The sequence below is a fragment of the Somniosus microcephalus genome, chromosome 9 (assembly GCF_052327205.1).
Source record: "Somniosus microcephalus isolate GS21.2 chromosome 9, FLI_Smic_1.0, whole genome shotgun sequence".
NCBI classification, from domain to species: Eukaryota; Metazoa; Chordata; class Chondrichthyes; order Squaliformes; family Somniosidae; genus Somniosus; species Somniosus microcephalus.
In genome coordinates, this window is record NC_140995.1 from 138,240,487 (window position 1) to 138,265,211 (window position 24,725).

At 46.5% G+C, this 24,725-nt stretch overlaps 1 protein-coding gene across 2 annotated transcripts in view; it reads right to left on the reverse strand.

Annotated features, from left to right (window-relative positions):
- LOC147112717 (synaptotagmin-like protein 2) overlaps positions 1–24,725 on the reverse strand; it is a 252,889-nt gene that overhangs the window by 124,304 nt on the left and 103,860 nt on the right. The window contains exons 6-7 of one of the 2 annotated variants that reach the window (XM_085997307.1): positions 7,809–8,771; positions 7,500–7,637 (exon numbers count right to left, since the gene is read on the reverse strand). In XM_085997307.1, coding sequence (XP_085853433.1) covers positions 7,500–7,637; positions 7,809–8,771 — 1,101 coding nt within the window. Of the gene's footprint in view, positions 1–7,499; positions 8,772–24,725 lie in introns of both variants that reach the window. The other variant, XM_085997306.1, reaches the window with a different exon arrangement.

Below are 24,725 nucleotides of genomic sequence, written 5' to 3' on the forward strand. Positions count from 1 at the left end.
CTCCTCCCTACCTCTTTCATTTTCCATCCTCTCCCTTTCAATCCAACACCTCTATCCTTCCCTCCCTCTACCCTCGTCCTTCTTCTTCCCTCCTCTCTCCCCTCCCTTCCTTCTCCCTCCCTCTCCTAAGTCTTCCCTCTCCCTCCACTCCCCCCTACCTTCATGATCCTGCTTCCCCCTCCGTGTCCCCCCCTCTCTCACTCCCCCTTCCTCACCATCTAAGCCCACTTCACCTGAAGGCTGCAATTCATGTTTGTAATACCATTCACGATCGACGAGGAATAAAGAGATACATTCTATAATCCATCTAAGCAATGCATTTCCTAATGATGTATTGCCTATATTTCTTTTGTGGAAAGTCAACAAATAATGATCTAAATACGCAGAAATCGTAGTCTTATTGATATTGTATGGTCAGGAGGCTTAAACAGTCTATGCAGTAAAATTTCTATTCCATCTTCCATACATTTGTGGGAAGAAATTTTGAACACTGTAATCTCGAGAAAAAAGAAATAAGCTAGATAGATTTGATAAAACTTCAGATAAAGAATTAAGATAGTAACTACAATATGGCAGAATAGCTCTGAATGTTACTATTCGGTTCAAGAGTGTGACAGGGTAAGAGCCTTGGGGAAGGTAAATATTTTTTGACTGACTCTCAGTACCACTGTGGGATCTCAATTGTGCACATGTTTCCTTCTACATTAGGGTATGCTCAAAAGGATAATAAATAAAGGTATGCAAGGTTTAGTCCCACAGCAATATTGAGGACCAGTCAAAAAAGCTATCTCTTCCATCAGCTTTGACACCGGAGATGGTAGGTGGATGGGAATTTTCCAAACAGGTCCTTTAAGGGTTAGGCCACAGAAGAACCTGAAAAACTGAGTGGAGCTGTCCTGCTGAGTTTCTGATTGAGGTTGTGGAACAGGTGCTAGGCCCTCAGTAGCACATGCAAAGGGCCTAATGCCTGTCTCAGACGTGCGCCAAGAACACCTAGATATCGCCTGAGCCAATAGGGCATTGGATGTACTTCAGGCGCCACTCGGGCATGGGATGTAGCCCCACAAAAATGGTGCTTTTTACCTCCATTCTACTCCTGAAAAACTGGAGCAAATCAAATTTTTAGAATCAAATCACCTATGGAAGATACTAAGAGGAACTTAATGATCTAGACGAGGGAACTAGATGTAATATCGGCAAGTTTGCAGACGACACAATGCTGGGTGGGCGTGTGTGCTGTGAGGAGGATGCCGAGAAACTCCAGTATGATTTGGACAGGTTGGGTGATTGGGCACATGCATGGCAGATGCAGTATAATGTGGATAGATGCGAGGTTATCCACTTTGGTGGCAAAAACAGGAAGGCAGATTATTATTTGAACGGCGATACATTGGGAAAAGGGTAAGTGCAATGAGACCTGGGTGTCCTTGGGCACCAGTCGCTGAAGGTAAGCATGCAGGTGTAGCAGGTGGTTAAGAAGGCAAATGGCCTTCGTAGCGAGAGGATTCGAGTACAGGAGCAAGGATGTCTTGCTGCAGTTGTACAGGGCCTTGATGAGACCACACCTTGAGTATTGTGTGCAGTTTTGGTCGCCTTATCTGAGGAAGGATGTTCTGGCCATGGAGGGAGTGCAGTGAAGATTCACCAGATTGATACCTGAGATGGCAGGAATGACGTATGAAGAGAGCTTGGGTCGATTGGGCTTGTATTCGCTAGAGTTTAGAAGAATGAGAGGGGATCTCATTGAAAAACTTATAAAATTCTAGATCATTAATTCTAACAGGACTAGACAGACTAGATGCAGGAAGGATGTTCCCGATGGTCGGGGAGTCCAGAACCAGGGGTCACAGTCTAAGGATAAGGGGTAAGCCATTTAGGACCGAGATGAGGAGGAATTTTTTCACCCAGAGAGAGGTGAACTTGTGGAATTCTCTACCACAGAAGGCAGTTGAGGCCAATTCATTAAATATATTCAAGAAGGAGTTAGATATATTTCTTAAGGCTAAAGGGATCAAGGGACAGGGTACTGAATTTGGATGATCAGCCATGATCTCATTAAATGGTGGAACAGGCTCGAGGGCCGAATGGCCTACTCCTGCTCCTATCTTCTATGTTTCTATGTCTATGAACTGTGCCGCAGGAAGTTAGATTTCAAATGATCTTCAGTTCAACAGATTTGCAAAATCTGTATGAGTGAACTTTGTATTGTTCCATTGACTTAAATATTCTTTAGATTCTTTGGCATCCAAAGGTGCAGATGGAATGTCTATTTGGTTAAAGTAAGTTCAAACTAGAGTTGAATACCCAACTCTGGGAAGGAAACGTTCGAATGAAAGTTCATCGACCTGAAACGTTAACTCTGTTTCTCTCTCCACAGATGCTGCCTAACCTGCTGAGTATTTCCAGCATTTTCTGTTTTTATTTCAGATTTCCAGCATCCGCAGTATTTTGCTTTTGTGTCTGGGAAGGAAATGTTCATCAGAGTAAGGTACACTAGAGGGATAAGTAAATTGATCGGTTTAGGGCTTATCTCCTTTAAGATAATAACGGTGGCATAGTGGTTAGCACTGTTACCTCACAGCGCCAGGGACCCGGGTTCGAATCCGGCCTCGGGCGACTGTCTGTGTGGAGTTTGCACATTCTCCCCATGTTTGCGTGGGTTTCCTCCGGGTGCTCCGGTTTCCTCCCACAGTCCAAAGATGTGCGAGTTAGGTTGATTGGCTATGATAAATTGACCCTTAGTGTTAGGGGGATTAAATACGTGGGGTTACGGGGTATAGGGTGGGATATGTGTTGGTGTAGGGGTTACGGGGATCGGGTGGGATATGTGTCGGTGCAGGCTCGATGGGCCAAAATGGCCTCTATCTGCACTGTGGGGTTTCTGTGATTTGTGATTCTGTGATTATTAGGTTAAGACTAATTCTGACTCAATTGATCCTCTTATATTCTAATATAGGAAAGATCATGAAACATTGGAGTAACTCCAAGTTAATAATTGTGTCCTTGCCTAAGAGGACCATTGTGCAGATGATATAATACCATGTACAGTTTTGGTCTCCTTACCTAAGGAAGGATATACTTGCCTTAGAGGGCGTGCAACAAATGTTCACCAGACTGGTTCTTGAGATAGGGGGGATTGTCCTATGAGGAAATATTGAGTAGACTAGGCCTATATTCCCTAGAGTTTAGAAGAATGAGAGGTGATCTCATTGAAATGTATAAAATTCTTAAAGGGCTTGACAGAGTAGTTGCTGGGAGAATGTTTCCCCTGGCTGGGGAGTCTAGAACTAGGGGGTCACAGTCTCAGAATAAGGGGTCGGCCATTTAGGACTGAGATGAGGAGAAATTTCTTCACTCAAAGGGTTGTGAACTCAAGAGCTATAGTAATAGGGGATTCTATTGTAAGGGGAATAGATAGGCATTTCTGCGGCCGCAAACGAGACTCCAGGATGGTATGTTGCCTCCCTGGTGCAAGGGTCAAGGATGTCACAGAGCGGCTGCAGAGCATTTTGGAAGGGGAGGGAGAACAGCCAGTTGTGGTGGTGCATATAGGTACCAACGATATAGGTAAAAAATGGGATGAGGTCCTAAAAACTGAATATAGGGAGTTAGGAGGTAAATTTAAAAATAGGACCTCAAAGGTAGTAATCTCAGGATTGCTACCAGTGCCACGTGCTAGTCAGTAGAAATAGAAGGATATTTCAGATGAATATGTGGCTAGAGGAATGGTGCAAGGGGGAGGGATTCAAATTCCTGGGACATTGGAACCGGTTCTGGGGGGAGGTGGGACCAGTACACACTGGACGGTTTGCACCTGGGCAGGACCGGGACCGATATCCCAGGGGGAGTGTTTGCTAGTGCTCTGGGGGAGGGTTTAAACTAAAATGACAGGTGGTTGGGAACCTGAGCAGATAGACAGAGGAAAGGGAAACAAGGATAGAAGCAAAAGACAGGAAGGAGAAAAGCAAAGGTGGCAGTCAGAGAAATCAAGGGTTTAAATCAAACATGGCCACAGTAAATAATAATTCTAAGAGGTCTAAGAGTGTTAAAAAAACAAGCCTGAAGGCTTTGTGTCTTAATGCGAGGAGCATTCGTAATAAGGTGGATGAATTAGCTGCGCAAATAGAGGTAAGCAGATATGATATGATTGGGATTACGGAAACATGGCTCCAGGGTGACCAAGGCTGGGAACTAAACATCCAGGGGTATTCAATATTCAGGAAAGACAGGCAAAAAGGAAAAGGAGGTGAGGTAGCATTGCTGGTTAACACAATTGTAAGGAAGGATATTAGCTCTGATGATGTGGAATCTGTATGGGTAGAACTGAGAAATACCAAGGGGCAGAAAACGTTAGTGGGAGTGGTATATAGACCTCCAAACAGTAATGCGGAGGTTGGGGATGGCATTAAACGGGAAATTAGAGAAGCGTGCAATAAGGGCACAGCAGTTATCATGGGTGACTTAATCTACATATAGATTGGGCTAACCAAATTAGTAACAATACTATGGAGGAGGGATTCCTGGAGTGGACCAATATGTCGAGGAACCAACCAGAGACCAGGCCATCTTAGATTGGGTATTATGTAATGAGAAAGGATTAATTAGCAATCTTGTTGTGCGAGGCCCCTTGGGGCGGAGCGATCATATGATCGAAATCTTCATTAAGATGGAAAGTGAAGTAGTTGACTCAGAGACTTGGGTACTGAATTTAAATAAAGGAAACTATGATGGTATGAGGTGCAAGTTGGGTAGAATTGATTGGGGAATGTTACTCAAAGGGTTGACGGTGGATAGGCAATGGAAAACATTCAAAGATTGCTTGGATGAACTATAGAATTTGTTCATCCCTGTTTGGCATAAAAAGAAAACAAAAAAGGTGACTCAACCGTGGCTAACAAGGGAAATTAGGGATAGCATAAGATCCAAGGAGAGGACATATAAATTGGCCAGAAAAAGCAGTAAACCTGAGGATTGGGAGCAGTTTAGGATTCAGCAAAGGAGGACAAAGGGATTAATTAAGAGGGGGAAAATAGAGTATGAGAGTAAGCTTTCAGGGAACATAAAAACTGACATAAAAGCTTTTATAGATATGTGAAGAGAAAAATATTGGTGAAGTCAAGCATAGGTCTCTTGCAGTCAGAATCAGGGGAATTTATAATGGGGAACAAAGAAATGGCAGACAAATTAAATACATACTTTGGTTCTGTCTTCAAAAAGGAGGACACAAATAACCTCCCAGAGATATCGGGGAACATAGGGTCTAATGAGAGGGAGGAACTGAATGAAATCAGTATTTGTAGGGAAATGGTGTTAGGGAAATTGACGGGATTGAAGGCCGATAAATCCCCAGGGCCTGATAATCTATATCCTAGGGTACTTAAGGAAGTGGCCCTAGAAATAGTAGATGCATTGCTGGTCATCTTCCAAAATTCTAGAGACTCTGGAACAGTTCCCATGGATTGGAGGGTAGCTAATATTACCCCACTGTTCAAAAAAGGTGGTAGAGAGAAAACGGGGAATTATAGACCGGTGAGCCTGACGTCGGTAGTCGGGAAAATGCTAGAGTCCATTATAAAAGATGTAATAGCAAAGCACTTGGAAAACAGTGACAGGATCAGACAAACTCAACATGGATTTACAAAAGGTAAATCATGCTTTACTAATCTACTGGAATTTTTTGAGGATGTAACTGGTAGAATAGATAAGGGAGAACCAGTGGAAGTGGTGTATTTGGACTTTCAGAAGGCTTTCGATAAGGTCCCGCATAAGAGATTAGCGTGTAAAGTTAAGGCACATGGGATTGGGGGCAAGGTACTGACTTGGATAGAGAACTGGTTGGCAGACAGGAAGCAAAGAGGTGGAATAAATGGGTCTTTTTCCAAGTGGCAGGCAGTGACTAGTGGGGTACCGCAGGGATCGGTCCTAGGACCCCAGCTATTCACAATATATATTAATGATCTAGACGAGGGAACTAGATGTAATATCTCCAAGTTTGCAGACAACACAAAGCTGGGTGGGCGTGTGTGCTGTGAGGAGGATGCTGAGAAACTCCAGTATGATTTGGACAGGTTGGGTGATTGGGCAAATGCATGGCAGATGCAGTATAATGTGGATAAATGCAAGGTTATCCACTTTGGTGGCAAAAACAGGAAGGCAGATTATTATCTGAACGGCAATAGATTGGGAGAAGGGGAAGTGCAACGAGCCTGGGTGTCCTTGGGCACCAGTCGCTGAAGGTAAGCATGCAGGTGCAGCAGGCGGTTAAGAAGACAAATGGTATGTTGGTCTTCGTAGCGAGAGGATTTGAGTAAAGGAACAAGTATGTCTTGCTGCAGTTGTACAGGGCCTTGGTGAGACCGCACCTTGAGTATTGTGTGCAGTTTTGGTCACCTTATCTGAGGAAGGATGTTCTTGCCATGGAGGGAGTGCAGCAAAGATTCACCAGACTGATACCTGGGATGGCAGGAATGACGTATGAGGAGAGATTGGGTTGATTGGGCTTATACTCGCTGGAGTTTAGAAGAATGAGCGGGGATCTCATTGAAACTTATAAAATTCTAACAGGACTGCACAGACTAGATGCAGGAAGGATGTTCCCGATGGCGGGGGAGTCCAAAGCCAGGGGTCGCAGTCTAAAGATAAGGGGTAAGCCATTTAGGGCAGAGATGAGGAGGAATTTCTTCACCCAGAGAGTGGTGAACCTGTGGAATTCTCTACCACAGAAGGCAGTTGAGGCCAATTCATTAAATAATTTCAAGAAGGAGTTAGATATATTTCTTAAGGCTAAAGGGATCAAGGGATATGGGGAGAAGGCAGGGACAGGGTACTGAATTTGGATGATCAGCCATGATCTCATTGAATGGCGGAGCAGGCTCGAGGGGCCGAATGGCCTACTCCTGCTCCTATCTTCTATGTTTCTTTGTTTCTATGAATCTTTGGAATTCTCTACCCCAGAGGGCTGTGGATGCTCAGCCGTTGAGTATAGTCAGGACAGAGATTGATAGATTTTGGATACGAAGGGAACCAAGGGATATTGGGATAGTCTGGGAAGGTGGAGTTAAAGTAGAAGATCTTATTGAATGGCGGATCAGGCTCAAAGGGCCAAATGGCCTACTCCTGCTCCTATTTCTTATGTTCTCATGTGGAACTGGAGTCTCCATGTTGCCAAGGAAGACAGAGCCATGACTACCAGGTCTTTGAAGTTTCTATAGTTTATTCCTAGTTAAATAAAATGACACAGAACCTACTTAGTTGGTGCTTTTGAAACAGATTGGTCCCATACTTGAATGCAAGATACTGTGGACCAAACTACTTCCTCTCTGGCATCAAGATTTGATCTATTTCTGAAAACTGACCCCAAGTGAGTTGAGATGTGTTGAACTGCCATCCAGTTTTAAACAAAATATAAATTGTCAAAGTGAGTAAGCAAAAGGACATTTATAATTTCAACAGAAATAACTTAAATGCTCTTACTAGACTGCCAAATTATTAGCATATACCTTGGTTTTCTTTCTGTAGTGCCTCTGAGTTTTCTCTCCAGTTCAGTGATGGGAAATGGTCACGTTCAGTTGTCCCTTTGTTGGTCAAATATTGATTTTCATCTTGTTCGGTTTCATATCTTTGAGCTGGAGCTGGAGCTGGAGATAATGAGGAGAATATGTTGACATTACTGTCTTCTTGCTGTGGCATGGTGTGTTCTTCACTCATTATCAGTGAAGAGTTATGAGCTTTGTCAATTTTCCGCCCTTCAACTATATTTGCCAGAGGCTTGTTGTTCATTTTAGTAGAGAACCTCACTTGCTTGCTACCTGGTTCCATCTTTGTGATGCCATCAGAATCCTCAGTTTGTAGTGGCATAGCTCCTATGTCTTCTGTGGATCGAATTGGGGTCCATTTGGATAGGTTTTCTGACTCAGTGGAGCTAGTACTTGGACTGCGCTTTAAAATGCCTTTTCTTCTTGAATGCTCAGTCTCTCCTCTCCCTAATGATAGATTTGGTATGTCATTGTAATATTCTCCTGGCTTTTTGGTTTGGCTTGACATGTTGTTCATTAAACCTATAGATCCACCTGGTTCAGCACTTTGGTCCCAGATATTGTCTCTGTGTTGATCTTTCCCCTTTGATTCATTGGACTTTGTATTGGCTGCAACTGATTTTAAATCTGAAGGTCTTGAAGAAAACAGACTATCTATGTCAGGAGATTCACTCACAACACTTTCTTTTACTGGATTTTGCACTGCCGATATGTTTGATTTTATGGCACTATCTGTGTTGTCTTTTTGCGGCTTTTTAACACCCTGCAGAATTTCTGACAGCAATGTTGATGAATTTCTTGAAAATGAGTTCTTCTGCCTCATATCAGCATTATGCATGGGGTCGTTTTTCTTTGAATTGGATGGTATTTCTCCACTTGACACAGAAGGTCCCTTCATAAAGTCACTATTCTCTTTAGGTTCAGTCTCCTCTGGAGAAAAAACGGGTTGGGCACTTTTAGCTAAAGACCTGTCTGTCTCTATGTTTAGATCAGTGGAACTTTTTTTAGGACTATGCAGAATTAGGTCCTCTCTTGGAGTCCAGAACTCTTCTTGTTTGGCTGAGTGCATTGGTCGACTACTACTATAATCAGAATACGGATTCGTTTCAGATATCGGTTCATCTACTGCTGTAACGGATGAATCCATGTTGGATAGAAGCACCTCATTGCCTGGGGATGGAGACTCATTCTCATGATCCTGATTATGCCTTTTCATGTATGCTTTGATGTTGTCTTCTGTGAAAATGTAATTAAAGCTGCATGAGACAATGTCATGGTTCATAATATTCTATAGTTAATATGCTTCACTTACAAATTAAAATATTAAGAAATGCCCTCTGTACATTTCAAGTGACAACTGAAAGAATCACAGACATAAAATCTGTAACGACTTAAATAACAGTGTCAGTCCAATCCATCATATTAACCCAACAAATAGGTTGAGACTGAGTCAGGAATAAACAGTGAGCTGCTAAGAAAATATTGGGAAATGTGAATGATGTTAAACTACTAGGTGTCAGACTTGGCTCAGTAGTAACACTCTCGCCTCGGAATCAGAAGGTCATGGTTTCAAGCCTCACTCCAGGGACTTGAGTACATAATCTAGGGTGACACTCCAGTGCAGTACTCAGAGAGTGCTACACTGTCTAGGTGCCCTCTTTCAGATGAGATGTTAAACCGAAGTCCAATCTGTCCTCAGGTGGATGTAAAAAAATCTCACAACACTATTTGTAGAAGAACAGGGGAGTTCACCAGGTGTCCTGGCCAATATTTATCCTTTAACCAACACCAGATCATTTATTTCATTGCTGTTTGAGACCTAGCTGTATGCAAATTGGCTTCCACGTTTCCTACATTACAACAATGACTACACTTCAAATGTTTTTCATTGGTTGTAAAGCACTTTAGAATATCCTGAGGTCAAGAAAGGTGCTGTATAAGTACACATATTTCTACCTTTCTTTTCTCTACCCACCCACCTGGTTTCTGCCAGGCAGGTAGGGTTAAAACTGCTCCCTTGTTTTTTAACTGTATAAGATGTTTAGTCATCCTTTCAGTACACATTTATGCAATTGGAATTTTTTACACAAACCTTCAAGAGGCACTTCATCAAAAGCTTTTTGGAAATCCAAGTAAATGGTGTATACTGGTTCTCCTTGATCGACAAGTTTAGTTACTTCTTCAAAAACTGGATCAGGTTTGTCATTATCTCCTATCAGCCCTGTACTTTTAGATGATCATTTATAGGTGTGCCAATAACGTTTTCCATTAACATCTCCACCACAGAGGCTAAACTCACTGGCCAATAATTTCCAGGATGCAACTTTAATTCCTTTTTTAAATAAGGGCACCATATGTGATTTTCATTCATCATTTGGTACTACCCCTCTGACCTACTGAAAATATTCACCAGGGCATAAAACACAACCCCATTCATTAATTTTGGTGCCCTAGGATAAATTGAATCTGGCCCGAGTGCTTTTTCTACCTTGAGCCCTTTTAATTCAGTTTGCACAATCTCCCGTAAGGTGTGCAAGATTTCTGAGTTTTAGTCTTATCTGCTATGCAAGGGCAGATCCAACCTTTTTTTAAATTCATTCATGGGATCTGGGCATCACTGGCAACACCAGCATTTATTGCCCATCCCTAATTGCCCTTTAGAAGGTGGTGGTGAGCCATCTTCTTGAACCGCTGCAGTCCGTGTGGTGAAGGTGCTCCCACAGTGCTGTTAGGGAGGGAGTTCCAGGATTTTCACCCAGCGATGATGAAGGAACGGCGATATATTTCCAAGTCAGGATGGTGTGACAAGGATTTTAAACTAATAAATGGCGGGGTGGGGGGAGGCTCAGGTGGATAATGTAGTATAAATAATAGTTAAAAAACAAATGAAAAGGAAGAGAGTAGAGTAACAGTCAGAAATTGTGCTTCAGGCACCACAGATAAAGTGAAAACTAAAAGATGTAAAGTGACTAAACCAGGAGAGAGAAATAAGAAACATGTGAATAAAACATTGGAGCTGAAGGACAGGTTAGGGTGTGTGGCCCAAATAAGCGTACTTTATACATACACACGGAGTATAAGAAAGAAAGACTTGCATTTGTATAGCGCCTTTCATGACCACCAGACATCTCAAAGCATTTTACAGCCAATGAAGTACTTTTTGAAGTGGAGTCGCTGTTGTAATGTAGGAAACATGGCAGCCAATTTGCACACAACAAGCTCCCACAAACAGCAATATGATAATGACCAGATAATCTGTTTTTGTTATGTTGGTTGAGGGATAAATATTGGCTAGGGCACCGGGGATAACTCCCCTGCTCTTCTTTGAAATAGTGCCATGGGATCTTTTATGTCCACCTGAGAGAGCAGGCGGGGCCTCGGTTTAACGTCTCATCCAAAAGACGGCGCCTCTGACAGTGCAGCACTCTGGAATAAATTGAATGAACTGCAGGCGCAAATTCAACTTGGAGGGTATGACATGGTAGCCATTACTGAGACATGGCTGCAAGACGTTCAGGTCTGGGAACTAAATATACCAGGTTATAAGGTCTACAGGAAAGATAGGGAAAATGGTAGAGAGGGAGGAGTAGCCTTAGTGATTAAGGATGAAATCACTTCAATGATAAGAGAGGATATAACGAGAGGTAAGCAGGCAGTGGAGACTTTATGGGTAGAATTGAGAAATAGGAAAGGATTTAAGACTGTAGTGGGAGTTGTGTATAGGCCCCCTGGCAGCAGCTGTGAAGTGCTAGATTGTATAAATGCAGAGATTAGACAAGCGTGTAGTAAAGGCAGAGTGGTTTTAATTGGGGATTTTAACTTTCATATAGATTGGGATAAGCAGACTAGCACCTGTCAGAAAGGTAGTGAATTTCTTGAGTGTGTCCGAAATAGTTTTCTGTAACCTAGAGCCAACAAGGGGGCATGCTGTATTGGATTTAGTAATGAGTAATGAGCCAGATTTAGTTAACAGCCTAACGGTGTGTGAACATTTATCTAATATCGATCATAACATGATCAAGTTCAACGTAGTGTTTGAAAGGGAGAAGTGCAAAACTGATGAAACAGAGACTGTCCATTGTAAACTGGGCAAATCTGTTAATGGGTAAAATGACAGAAGATCAGTGGAAGGACCAATTTCCCTTAGCAGAAGGGTCAATAACCAGGGGGCATAGATTTAAAGTAATTGGTCGGAGGTTTAGAGGGGAGTTGAGGAGAAATTTTTTCACCCAGAAGGTGATGGGGGTCTGGAACTCACTGCCTGAAAGGGTGGTAGAGGCAGAAACCCTCATCACATTTAAGAAGTACTAGGATATGAAGTGCCGTAACCTACAAGGCTATGGACCAAGAGCTGGAAAGTGGGATTAGGGTGGATAGCTCTTTGTCGGCTGGCGCGGACAGATTGGCTAAATTGCCTCCTTCTGTGCTGTAAATTTCTATGATTCTATGATTCCAGAGACTTGAGCACAAAAATCTAGGCTGACGCTCCAGTGCAATACTGAACGAGTGCTGCACTGCCAGATATGTCATTTCTCAGATGAGACATTAAACCGTGGCCCCATCTGCCCTCTCAGGTGGACGTAAAAGATCCCATGGCACTATTTCTAAAAAGAGTGGGGACGTTATCCCCAGTGTCCTGGACAATATTTATCCCTTAACCTACATCACTAAAACAGATGATCTGGTCATTATCACATTGTTGTTTTTGGGAACTTGCTGTGCGCAAAATTGGCTGCCGTGTTTACTACATTACAACAGTGATAACGGACTGAATTTTGCTGGCCCTCAGAGTGCGGGTCCGCTGTCAAAATCAAAATGATTGACAGCGGGTTGGGAGCCCGCTCCGAACCCGCCACCATGTAAGTTTTCAAAGAGTCGGGTCTGCGATTTCAGAACAGACCCGACACCAAGCGGCAGGGGAGGCATTTAAGATAGTTAAATGCTTGTTAACTACAATTTTGCCAGCCTATTTCAATTTTACCACTTTTTTTTTTTAATGAGGTTCCCGCCACTCGGGGATCACGTCAGGTAAGTAGGGGTGGTTCTCCATGTCTCCCATTGCTGTGATTAGGTGACAGCTGCAAAAGTGGTATGAAAGCTACCATTTCACAGCTGGTCACTTTCCAATGTCAGAAGCTTGAGCCTTTAGGACTTGGAAGAAACTTTTGAGCTGTATGCAGTTTGGAAGTGTTTTGAGTAAACTCTCTATCCACTGTCACCTCCTTGGAGCAAGCTCTCTCACCATTGACAGATTGCTTCTGTCATCTCAACTTCAGCTGCCATCTATTCCAGCAACATCGGTGCCCTTGAAAAAATCTCACCTTGGTTCTCTGAATCCCTCCACGACCAGCCCCAACACCAACATTACCAGACACACCAGCACCACCACCAACAACACCAACCTTCTCTGCAATCACCTGACGCTGCACAGGATACAGGGCATCAGCACCCGACAACATTGCTGCCCGGGAGGCCAGCGATGGCATCACCATGGCCAGATTTACATTACTTGACGCTGTACACCCTGGCTGCCACATGATGCGCCAGGTTGACACCAACACCATAAAGCATCCCTACAATGTCCAAGCCATTCCTTTCACACTCATCACAATTGGGGGGGGGGGGGGAATTATGTCTCAACCTTCACTGGAATTCACTAAGACATTTCTAAAGGTGAGCACAGATCTGTCCAATAAAGTAAAAAGTGTTGAAAATAAAAATTTCAATGTTTGACAGTACATTACCAGAGGCTTCACATGAACATTGGCTAAACCTCTCAAGTGCCTACTCTTGTGTGTTGTTAGTTGGTATGCTTGCAGTAGGATGGGTGTGAGTGTGAGGGGTGGCTAGTGAGATGGGGAAGTGATAATGTAGATAAAGAGGGATGGGTGAAGGTGCAAGGTAAGTTGGTGTGAGTAAGGATGTGCAGGAGTAGGGTAGGGAAGGCAGAGTGATGGGGATAGGATGAGTGACACAGCAGGATGAGGTTGAGTGTGGCTTGGCAGTAACATTTTGTGATCTGCTCAGATTATTGAAAAGTTTGCACCACTGCAGCCTGGTCCTACTGACGACATCCCTGCTTTTGCCCTCCTGTGCAATGTGCAACCAGGCTGCATTGGTGCCCTGAGGAGGTCTCTTCTACCCATGGGAAGGGAAGAGAACCTTCCTGCGTGCTGTGACTCCCTCCATAAGCATATGGAGGGAGTAATGGGAGAACCTGGGTGCAGCCATGCACCTTTGTGCAGTGCTCGTCAGTGTTTACAGCACCTCAATGCTGCAGAACATTGACAGAACAACTGTCAAAATGAATATGGACATGGCCCCTTTAAGGAAACCGGCTGATGACGCGTCATCAAATGATGTCATCAGACCCGCTTCCTTTTAATTGGCCAGGACATGTGCAGGGTGGGCTTAACAAGCTCAATCTACGTAAAATCACTCGGAGAGAGTGGGCTGGCGCCGGGAGCGGGACCGGAACCCACCACCCACCTCTCCCGCCATGATCCCACCTCTGCTGGCGAAATCGCAGCCTACATTTTCAAAAAGTATTTCATTGGCTGTAAAGCGCTTTGGGACGTCTGGTCGTCACGAAAGGCGCTATATAAATGCAACTCTTTCTTTCTTTCTTTTGATTCTGTGGGTATGACTATGTCAGGCTGCTGCTTGATAGCCTGTAGGACAGTGCTCCCAATTTTGGCACAAGCCCCCAGATGTTAGTGAGGAGGACTTTACAGGGTCGACTGGGCTGATTATGCCTTTGTCGTGTCTGGTTCTTAGGTCGATGCCGGGCGGTCCGTCTGGTTTTATTCTTAGTATACTTCTTTGTAGCGATTTGGTAAAACTGAATGGCCATTTCAGAGGTCAGTTAAGCGTCAACTACATTGCTGTGGGTCTGGAGTCACATATAGGCCAAGGGTGGCAGATTTATTTCCCTAAAGGACATTAGTGAACCAGTTGGGTTTTTATGATAGTCCAGTTTCATGGTCACCATTACTGAATCGAGCTTTTTAATTCTAGATTTATTTAACTAACTGAATTTAAATTCCCCAGTTGCCGTGGTGGGATTTGAACTCATGTCTCCGAATCATTGGTCCAGTAAAATAACCACTATGCTACCGTACCTTCCCACTGTTGAAACATTTCTGATGTACTGTAGTAAGATCTTCTTGTGTCTGCATTTCTGGTAACAACTGCAGGCTTCCACAATCCACTTCTCCAGTCTCATTTTCTCCTGCAATATCATTGATTCTTTTGTTTGTCATTTCTGGTTTTACTGACCACAATATCTCACTGAACAACGTCCTGAATGTCTCTGGTCGTGCCTGGTCAGTTAACTAGATCTCCAGCCTTTTTTTTACATAATGCCATGCTAAGATGTCTTACAGGTTTTGCCTTTGAGCCCTATATCATTTTCTACAGCCAGTTCATCTCATAAATGCCACTATTCCTTAATACCAGTGGATAGGTCCAACTTGGCTTTTGACCATGCTGACCTATGACCACAAGCAGTCTTGCAGCATAATTCTTCTGAAGACTTGTCTTCTATTTCCATTATTTTATTGTCTTAATATGGGTAAATTTTTCATTATGTACTTGTCATACTTTCATTAATGGGCTCTTGAGAACGAATGTGTGACTGGGATTTTTTCTCTCACTTGTGCTAGACATCCAAGTCATACTTTTGCAGTATTAAAATTGTGCTTTGCAATTGTGACAGCGCTGCAGGTAATGGTTTTTCATGAAGCTCTCAAGTGGTTTATGGCCAATTTCCACTTTGTCCCTATGTCTATATTATAATTGAATTTTCTGCACTCAGTCACAATAGCTCATATCTGTCTATTTGCATGTAATTTCTTTGTGATTCAGTCAGTGCACATGATGTGTATGCCACAGGTTTCCAATCTTGGAGGACCACAACATCTAACCTGGTCCGTAATATGATCTCTTTTTTGTGGCAAGATGTCCTGGTGCTGGATATTTCCCACACCTCTGCTATTCTTGGAGCAAATGTTATACAATAGCTTTTGGTTTTTCTTCCTAATATATTCTTTGGATATCTGTCCATTTTTTCCCTCTATTAAGCACTATGGGACATTTTTATACATTAAAGGCACTGTATAAATGCCAGTTGTTTTTGTTGTGATAGTAGTAGTAGTATTGTCCCTATGTCATGACATTGGCTTGTGCACCAGTATCATTGTACCTTCAACCCAATCATCATTCTTTGCCATTGCTCCTACTTCCACAGAACTAGGCCTGGAATTTTTACTTTGGGCACACTCAGCAATCTGGTCGCAAATTGCGCCCAAAACTGCGCTAGTTTTGAGAAGTGTTTTTTTTAATCGCTCAGGTTTCGGCTCAAACTCATTTGCATATCGCCGAATGTAAAATCTGCCATGAACCAGCACAATCAGGCACCATTTTAGAACATAATTTAAAAAAATACTTTGCTTTAAAAAATATTCCTTGATATATTTAAAGAGTGGTAACTTGGTACAGTTTTATTAATACAGCTGAAAATGTGTTTATCACAAAAAATAAGAATTTTTAATCAGAGTGTCTCGTCCTCCACCTGTGAGTAACCCAATTTTAAATAACTGAAAATGACTTAATAAAACTATACAGAACCAGTACAGTAGTCAGTTTTCCAGTAAATTAAAAAAAAGTTATATTCAGAAGCTTTTAAAACGTGCCTATTACTGTCTTTACAACTAAAAAGAAGCTTAATTTTAAAAGCCTTCTCGAAGGCCCACAAACAGGCACAATTAGCAGAAACCTGCAATGGTGATTAATTCAATCTGGGGGCGTGGCTATTTTGTGACAGGGCATGTGGTATTTGGCATTCATGGCTGGTCAGGTCTCCCTGCTGTATGATAGTTACTGCCATGCCTATTATATTTGCTGAACTTATTATTTGTTAGAAATAATTGTAGAAAAGGAATTAGTTCTTTAAAAAAATATAGTAGAACTCAAGGTAGATAATTCACTGGACCCTGATGTCATGCACCCTGGGCTCTTGGAGAGAATACAGCAGAGGTCCTGGCCACAATCTTTCAGTCCTCCTTAAATATGCAAATTGAGCCGTGAGACTAGAGAATGATCATTCATTTGCTCAAGAAGAGAACAAAGGATAAACTGGGTAACTATAGACCAGTATATTTAACTTCGGGTGAACTCTTGGAATCCATAATTTGAGATATCATTCTAGACCATTTAGAAATGCATGGGTTAATGAAGGGCAGCCAGCATGGTTTTGTTAAAGGCAAGTTATATTTGACAAATTTTTTGAAGTGATCGATTGGATAGATAAAGGGAGGGCAAGAGATGTGATGTATATGGATTTTCAGAAGGTGTTTGATAATATGTCTCACACAAGGCTTGCTAGAAACATTCAGGAAGATGGTAGAAGAGGAAATAAAGCAGTATGGGAATAAATATTATTGATAAACAGGAAACAAGGAATCAGGGTAAATGGGAGAAGGGCTGGATGTGATGTACCCCAGGAGTCAGTGCAGTGCCCACTTTTGTTCTTGACAATTTGGATTTGGGCATAGGGAGCACAATCTCAATCATTGTTGGCAAACAATGAATAGGGCGGTAAAAGATAGGAAAGTGGGAGATGCCATCTCATGCATAAGACTGCTGCTGAATATAGCATATTAGTAGACCTGAAATGATTTGAAAATTAAGTTGGCATTGAACACTTTTAACCAGCAAAACAATTACACAAATAGTTCAAACACGAATGTTTGATAAAATAAATAAGTTTTATGACAAGCTCACAAATCCGCCTGATCAAAGAGAATGAAAACTATTTTGTTTATGTGGAGTTGAATCAATTACTGAGCCAGAAAACCACACCTACATAAAGAATCTGACAAGAATTTGCATACTGCCTTTTGGAAAACATGTGAATAGTCCTTGTCAGACTACATATTTATCTTTTATGGAATTAATTTTGTTCTCATCAAGATATGGTAATCAGTGCTGGGGAATAGAAACTTTTCCACTTATGGCATCTAACATCAATGTCAAAGTCTCCCAAGTTGGGTACAATGCAAGGTAAAGTACCTCACTTCACATCAATCTTAACCTCAGAAAAACACCCTGCAGTAACATAGTGACATTCCCATTTCTCGTGGAGTGAAACTAGATATTTGAATCTAATTAATGTTGAATTACATAGTTTTGTGCTGGGGACCTCAGAAAATGACAAGCAATGACTTGACATTCCAGAGTTAAATCCATTACGGATAATCCCCTGCAACTTGCAACAACCAGAATACATTATAATAGAAATCAACATTAAATCAGAGTGGAAGAGGATACTAACAATGTAAACCATATACAAGTGAATGCTAAACAAAATGGAAGTCTTGAACCTTAGTATTAATTTCCCAAGCCTCCTTTCAAAAATAAAGGAAGACTGTTCAAATGAAGCATTAGGAACACCAGAGACTGAAGCTTCACAAATATAGACAGAAATGATCATATAAACGGAAAATATGAAGCAGTACACCCTGGACACCCAACTTCAATAGGAACTACACAAATGTTAGCCTACAGGGCCCTCATGTGAACAACTCAATATATTATTTTCAATTTTTTCTTACAAAAAAAATTCTAGAAACTATGAATCCTGACAGGCTCTAAATAGACAGTCACCCCAAGAAAAACAATGCATAAAGCTTCACAAATGATGAGGAATTTAAAAGCAAAATGAAAATGCTTGCAAGAAAAACAGAAACCGCTAAAACAAATTGGAAAAGGCACAAAATCAAATGCTTCAGATGAACTGTCACAAAATATTATTGACCAGCTTCATCAGCACAAACTACCTGACACTTACTCTCACCAATCTATTATTAGCAATCTTTGGCTTACCTCTAGAGTACACTTTCAAATGAAAGGTATCACTAAACAATATCAAATTTAATGGGAAGACATTCCACACCCTGAGACTTAAGGGCTGATTTTCTCAGTACAGATTGAAGAGCCACTCTTGCTGCCGCAGATATCAAAATATCATAGGCATGCTTCCCTCGATTTTCTGTCCATTAGAACTAATGGATAGAAAATTGTGGGTAGCACCGTAATTATTTTCTGATATGCTCGGCCAGTGGGTGAGGTTCTTTGACAGTAGCAAGAACTCAGGAAATCAGTTCTTGAAGGTAAGTAATATTTATAATATTCCACCGAATGAGAGAAAAATTCACAAACCAATAACAATCCTAGGGGCGTCAGAAAAATCAAACCAACAGCATACAGCAGAATGGACTATGAATGCTCAGTGCACATTAGGGCACCTGGGGTAATGAAATTGTTTGTTGCTATTGGGCACTGCAGTTATTCATCTGAATCTATAACTAGTGCAAACCAACTGCTAGTCACAGAGTGAGCCTAATGGTGTTGTGAAGCCGCAGAAGCTACAGAATCTATTGAAAAGAAGAACTATAGCAATTCCACTATATAACCTTAAAAAATAAAATTTACCATATAACAAACACATTAAAAATCACCTCAAAAAAAATCACAAACTTGCCTATAAAGCTCAAGCCTCTTTTCCTTGACTAAGCTTTCACCCCAACCCAACTCTCTCCTTTCCCCCTTTGACTCAGTGTCTACACTTTGCCCACTGCCCCATAATGTGCTTCAAGACATTATTCTGGACATGGGAAGGCTATCAAAGTGCAATTTATTGTTTATTTTATTATTGTATCTCTCATACCCCACAATCACTTTCTAGGTCAAATATCTATCCAGTTCCTTCTTGACTTTTCCAACACTGTCCGCTTCCATTGCTTTCTAGACAGTCTATTCCATGTGTTCCCCACTTCTGTTCAAAGGCTAAACTGGCCACTCACTTTTTATTTTCTGAGTTTGAGTCTATTTATCACAACTTTTATCAAACCATTACAATTCTATTTTTCTTTCTTAATTTAACAAAAAAATGCTTGATATATTTTCACAAGAGCTGCCATAATGGTTTCATGTAATTACAACTCAATCAGCAGAATGTGATTATTTAGCAATAAACAGAACCGAATGAGAATTAGGATAATGGGGTTATTGTTGTGTATGTACCTTTAAGAGAAGAACTGATTCTATACTGCAGTACCGGTAGTGACCACCCCTGTATATAAAGCCATAGCAGGCTTCTGTACTTCAGTCTTAAGTTACCCTCTGTTCAGTAAATATCTGTTATTATTGTTCTCCTGCAGTCCGTGTATTATTGATACTCGGACACTACAGTTATTAACTAGAATCTAAAGATGATTTGAGGTTCACGTGCCTCACAACTGAACACCAATGTGTAGTAACTGACCTGAACAGCACGGTTATGCTGAATAGCCCTGACCTTACAAAGTGTTATGAATAGCCAATGGAATATTTTTTTCTGGTTTGATGACTGAAGTTGCAAAACTGATTGAAGTCGTGATGACTTATCAGACTGACAGTACTTAGTACCAGTACACATGTTAAATCAATACAGAGATAGCTCTCGGTCAAATCGGTCTCTGCATTGATCTACAAGATTTGTAATTCACACAGCAATGTTTAAAATGCCAGTTTAAATTATAGCCAATGTACTAGATTGCAATGCTAAGAGCCATATTTTCCTATGTGTGCTAGGTTTTACAATATAGTAAATGTGTGGAGTAAATGCAGAAAAAAAGGTGAGTGTGTTTTTTTTGTTTTTACTGCTGCTCTGTGTCTTTTCCCCATACTAAAATTTATTTATGAAAATTAGACAAGTAATTGTTTTTTTGAGGACCATTGAGGCCTTGTTAATGTCCAGACGTGAGAATGGCGCAGGGGGCAATAAAACAAAAATTCAGTTATCAGCATCTTGTTGCATAGGGACCAGTCTCCGTACAAGATAATGGCAGCTTTCCAGCACCATCTGTACAAGACGTTCATTGTATTGGAGGTTAGATTTGTCCTTCACCATGTGCTGACCACTGTCCAAGCAAATAGATTGATGCAGAGTGCATTGTGACCCTACTCATGATTACCATTATAGGGAATGATTCCATTATCCAGGTGAGCAAATCTTCTTAAATCGCATTTTAATGAATGGAAAATCATGGACTGCGCTGTTGCTCCTGGCTGAAAACTGAATCACCCTTGATTCCTAATAGTACAATGTTATGTAATCATGGTCTGGAAATTCGAGCATGTCCAATATTGGTCAAGCAGGTTACATGCCCTCTACTTGAATGGTGAGAGGCGGTGTTTGGGGTGGGGGGAGGGTGGGGAGAGGGAGTGATTGGGGGGTGGGGGGGGGGGATGGGAGGTGGTGGTGATCAGGGGGTTAGTAGCAATGACAACTTTCATTTTTTGGGGGGTGTGCGACCCCTTTAAGGGGCAGCACGGCCCATTTAAAATATCGCATATGTGCAGTTATTCCCATTTAAAAGCTGGCGAGCCGCCGAGCGCTGATCGGTTGTGGGGGGGGGGGGTTGGGTGGGATGATGATCAGGGCGGGGGTGGGGGGCGGGGGACAAGAGAGGCATTGATCGGGGGGGTGGGGGGGAGAGGCGGTGATCGGGGGGGGGGAGAGGCGGTGATCGGGGGGGGAGGAGAGGCGGTGATCGGGGGGGAGGAGAGGCGGTGATCGGGGGGGGAGGAGAGGCGGTGATCGGGGGGGAGGAGAGGCGGTGATCGGGGGGGGGAGGAGAGGCGGTGATCGGGGGGGGAGGAGAGGCGGTGATCGGGAGGGAGGAGAGGCGGTGATCGGGGGGGGAGGAGAGGCGGTGATCGGGGGGGAGGAGAGGCGGTGATCGGGGGGGAGGAGAGGCGGTGATCGGGGGGTGGAGGAGAGGCGGTGATCGGGGGGGAGGAGAGGCGGTGATCGGGGGGGAGGAGAGGCGGTGACCGGGGGGGGGAGGAGAGGCGGTGATCGGGGGGGGAGGAGAGGCGGTGATCGGGAGGGAGGAGAGGCTGTGATCGGGGGGGGAGGAGAGGCGGTGATCGGGGGGGGAGGAGAGGCGGTGATCGGGGGGGAGGAGAGGCGGTGATCGGGGGGGAGGATAGGCGGTGATCGGGGGGGAGGAGAGGCGGTGATCGGGGGGGGAGGAGAGGCGGTGATCGGGGGGGAGGAGAGGCGGTGATGGGGGGGGAGGAGAGGCGGTGATGGGGGGGGAGGAGAGGCGGTGATCGGGGGGGAGGAGAGGCGGTGATCGGGGGGGAGGAGAGGCGGTGATCGGGGGGGAGGAGAGGCGGTGATCGGGGGGGAGGAGAGGCGGTGATCGGGAGGGAGGAGAGGCGGTGATCGGGGGGGAGGAGAGGCGGTGATCGGGGGGGGAGGAGAGGCGGTGATCGGGGAGGAGGAGAGGCGGTGATCGGGGGGGGGAGGAGAGGCGGTGATCGGGGGGGAGGAGAGGCTGTGATCGGGGGGGAGGAGAGGCGGTGATCGGGGGGGGAGGAGAGGCGGTGATCGGGGGGGGAGGAGAGGCTGTGATCGGGGGGGAGGAGAGGCTGTGATCGGGGAGGAGAGGCGGTGATCGGGGGGGAGGAGAGGCGGTGATCGGGAGGGAGGAGAGGCGGTGATCGGGGGGGGAGGAGAGGCGGTGATCGGGGGGGGAGGAGAGGCGGTGATCGGGGGGGAGGAGAGGCGGTGATCGGGGAGGAGGAGAGCGCGGTGATCGGGGGGGTGGGGGGGAGAGGCGGTGATCGGGGGGGAGGAGAGGCTGTGATCGGGGAGGAGGAGAGGCGGTGATCGGGGGGGAGGAGAGGCTGTGGTCGGGGGGGAGGAGAGGCGGTGATCGGGGGGGAGGAGAGGCTGTGATCGGCGGGGAGGAGAGGCTGTGATCGGGGAGGAGGAGAGGCTGTGATCGGGGGGCAGGAGAGGCTGTGATCGGGGAGGAGGAGAGGCGGTGATCGGGGGGGGAGGAGAGGTGGTGATCGGGGGGGAGGAGAGGCTGTGATCGGGAGGAGGAGAGGCGGTGATCGGAGGGAGGAGAGGCGGTGATCGGGGGGGAGGAGAGGCGGTGATCGGGGGGGGAGGAGAGGCGCTGATCGGGGGGGGAGGAGAGGCGGTGATCGGGAGGGAGAGAGGTGGTGATCGGGGGGGAGGAGAGGCGGTGATCGGGGGGGGAGGAGAGGCTGTGATCGGGGAGAGAGGCGATGATCGGGGGGGAGGAGAGGCGGTGATCGGGGAGGAGGAGAGGCGGTGATCGGGGGGGGGGAGGAGAGGCTGTGATCGGGGAGGAGGAGAGGCGGTGATCGGGTGGGAGGAGAGGCGGTGATCGGGGGGAGGAGAGGGCTGTGATCGGGGAGGAGGAGAGGCGGTGATCGGGGGGGGGGAGGAGAGGCGGTGATCGGGGGGAGGAGAGGCGGTGATCGGGGAGGGGGAGGAGAGGCTGTGATGGGGGGGGAGGAGAGGCTGTGATCGGGGGGGGAGGAGAGGCTGTGATCGGGGGGGGAGGAGAGGCGGTGATCGGGGGGGAGGAGAGGCGGTGATCGGGGGGGAGGAGAGGCGGTGATCGGGGGGGGAGGAGAGGCGGTGATCGGGGGGGAGGAGAGGCGGTGATCGGGGAGGAGAGGCAGTGATCGGCGGGGGGAGAGCCGGTGATCGGGGGGGGGAGAGGCGGTGATCGGGGGGGGGGGGAGAGGCGGTGATCCGGGGGGGGGTGGAGAGGCGGTGATCGGGGTGGGGGGGGAGAGGCGGTGATCGGGGGGGAGGAGAGGCGGTGATCGGGGGGGAGGAGAGGCGGTGATCGGGGGGGAGGAGAGGCGGGTGATCGGGGGGGGAGGAGAGGCGGTGATCGGGAGGGAGGAGAGGCGGTGATCGGGGGGGAGGAGAGGCGGTGATCGGGGGGGGAGGAGAGGCGGTGATCGGGGAAGGAGGAGAGGCGGTGATCGGGGGGGGGGAGGAGAGGCGGTGATCGGGGGGGAGGAGAGGCTGTGATCGGGGGGGGAGGAGAGGCGGTGATCGGGGGGGGAGGAGAGGCGGTGATCGGGGGGGAGGAGAGGCTGTGATCGGGGGGGAGGAGAGGCTGTGATCGGGGAGGAGAGGCGGTGATCGGGGGGGAGGAGAGGCGGTGATCGGGAGGGAGGAGAGGCGGTGATCGGGGGGGGAGGAGAGGCGGTGATCGGGGGGGGAGGAGAGGCGGTGATCGGGGGGGAGGAGAGGCGGTGATCGGGGAGGAGGAGAGGCGGTGATCGGGGGGGTGGGGGGGAGAGGCGGTGATCGGGGGGGAGGAGAGGCTGTGATCGGGGAGGAGGAGAGGCGGTGATCGGGGGGGAGGAGAGGCTGTGGTCGGGGGGGAGGAGAGGCGGTGATCGGGGGGGAGGAGAGGCTGTGATCGGCGGGGAGGAGAGGCTGTGATCGGGGAGGAGGAGAGGCTGTGATCGGGGGGGAGGAGAGGCTGTGATCGGGGAGGAGGAGAGGCGGTGATCGGGGGGGGGAGGAGAGGTGGTGATCGGGGGGGAGGAGAGGCTGTGATCGGGGAGGAGGAGAGGCGGTGATCGGGAGGGAGGAGAGGCGGTGATCGGGGGGGAGGAGAGGCGGTGATCGGGGGGGGGAGGAGGAGGCGCTGATCGGGGGGGGAGGAGAGGCGGTGATCGGGAGGGAGGAGAGGCGGTGATCGGGGGGGAGGAGAGGCGGTGATCGGGGGGGGAGGAGAGGCTGTGATCGGGGAGGAGAGGCGATGATCGGGGGGGAGGAGAGGCGGTGATCGGGGAGGAGGAGAGGCGGTGATCGGGGGGGGAGGAGAGGCTGTGATCGGGGAGGAGGAGAGGCGGTGATCGGGGGGGAGGAGAGGCGGTGATCGGGGGGGAGGAGAGGCTGTGATCGGGGAGGAGGAGAGGCGGGTGATCGGGGGGGGGAGGAGAGGCGGTGATCGGGGGGGAGGAGAGGCGGTGATCGGGGAGGGGGAGGAGAGGCTGTGATGGGGGGGGAGGAGAGGCTGTGATCGGGGGGGAGGAGAGGCTGTGATCGGGGGGGGAGGAGAGGCGGTGATCGGGGGGGGAGGAGAGGCGGTGATCGGGGGGAGGAGAGGCGGTGATCGGGGGGGGAGGAGAGGCGGTGATCGGGGGGGAGGAAGAGGCGGTGATCGGGGAGGAGAGGCAGTGATCGGCGGGGGAGAGCCGGTGATCGGGGGGGGGGAGAGGCGGTGATCGGGGGGGGGGGGGGAGAGGCGGTGATCCGGGGGGGGGTGGAGAGGCGGTGATCGGGGTGGGGGG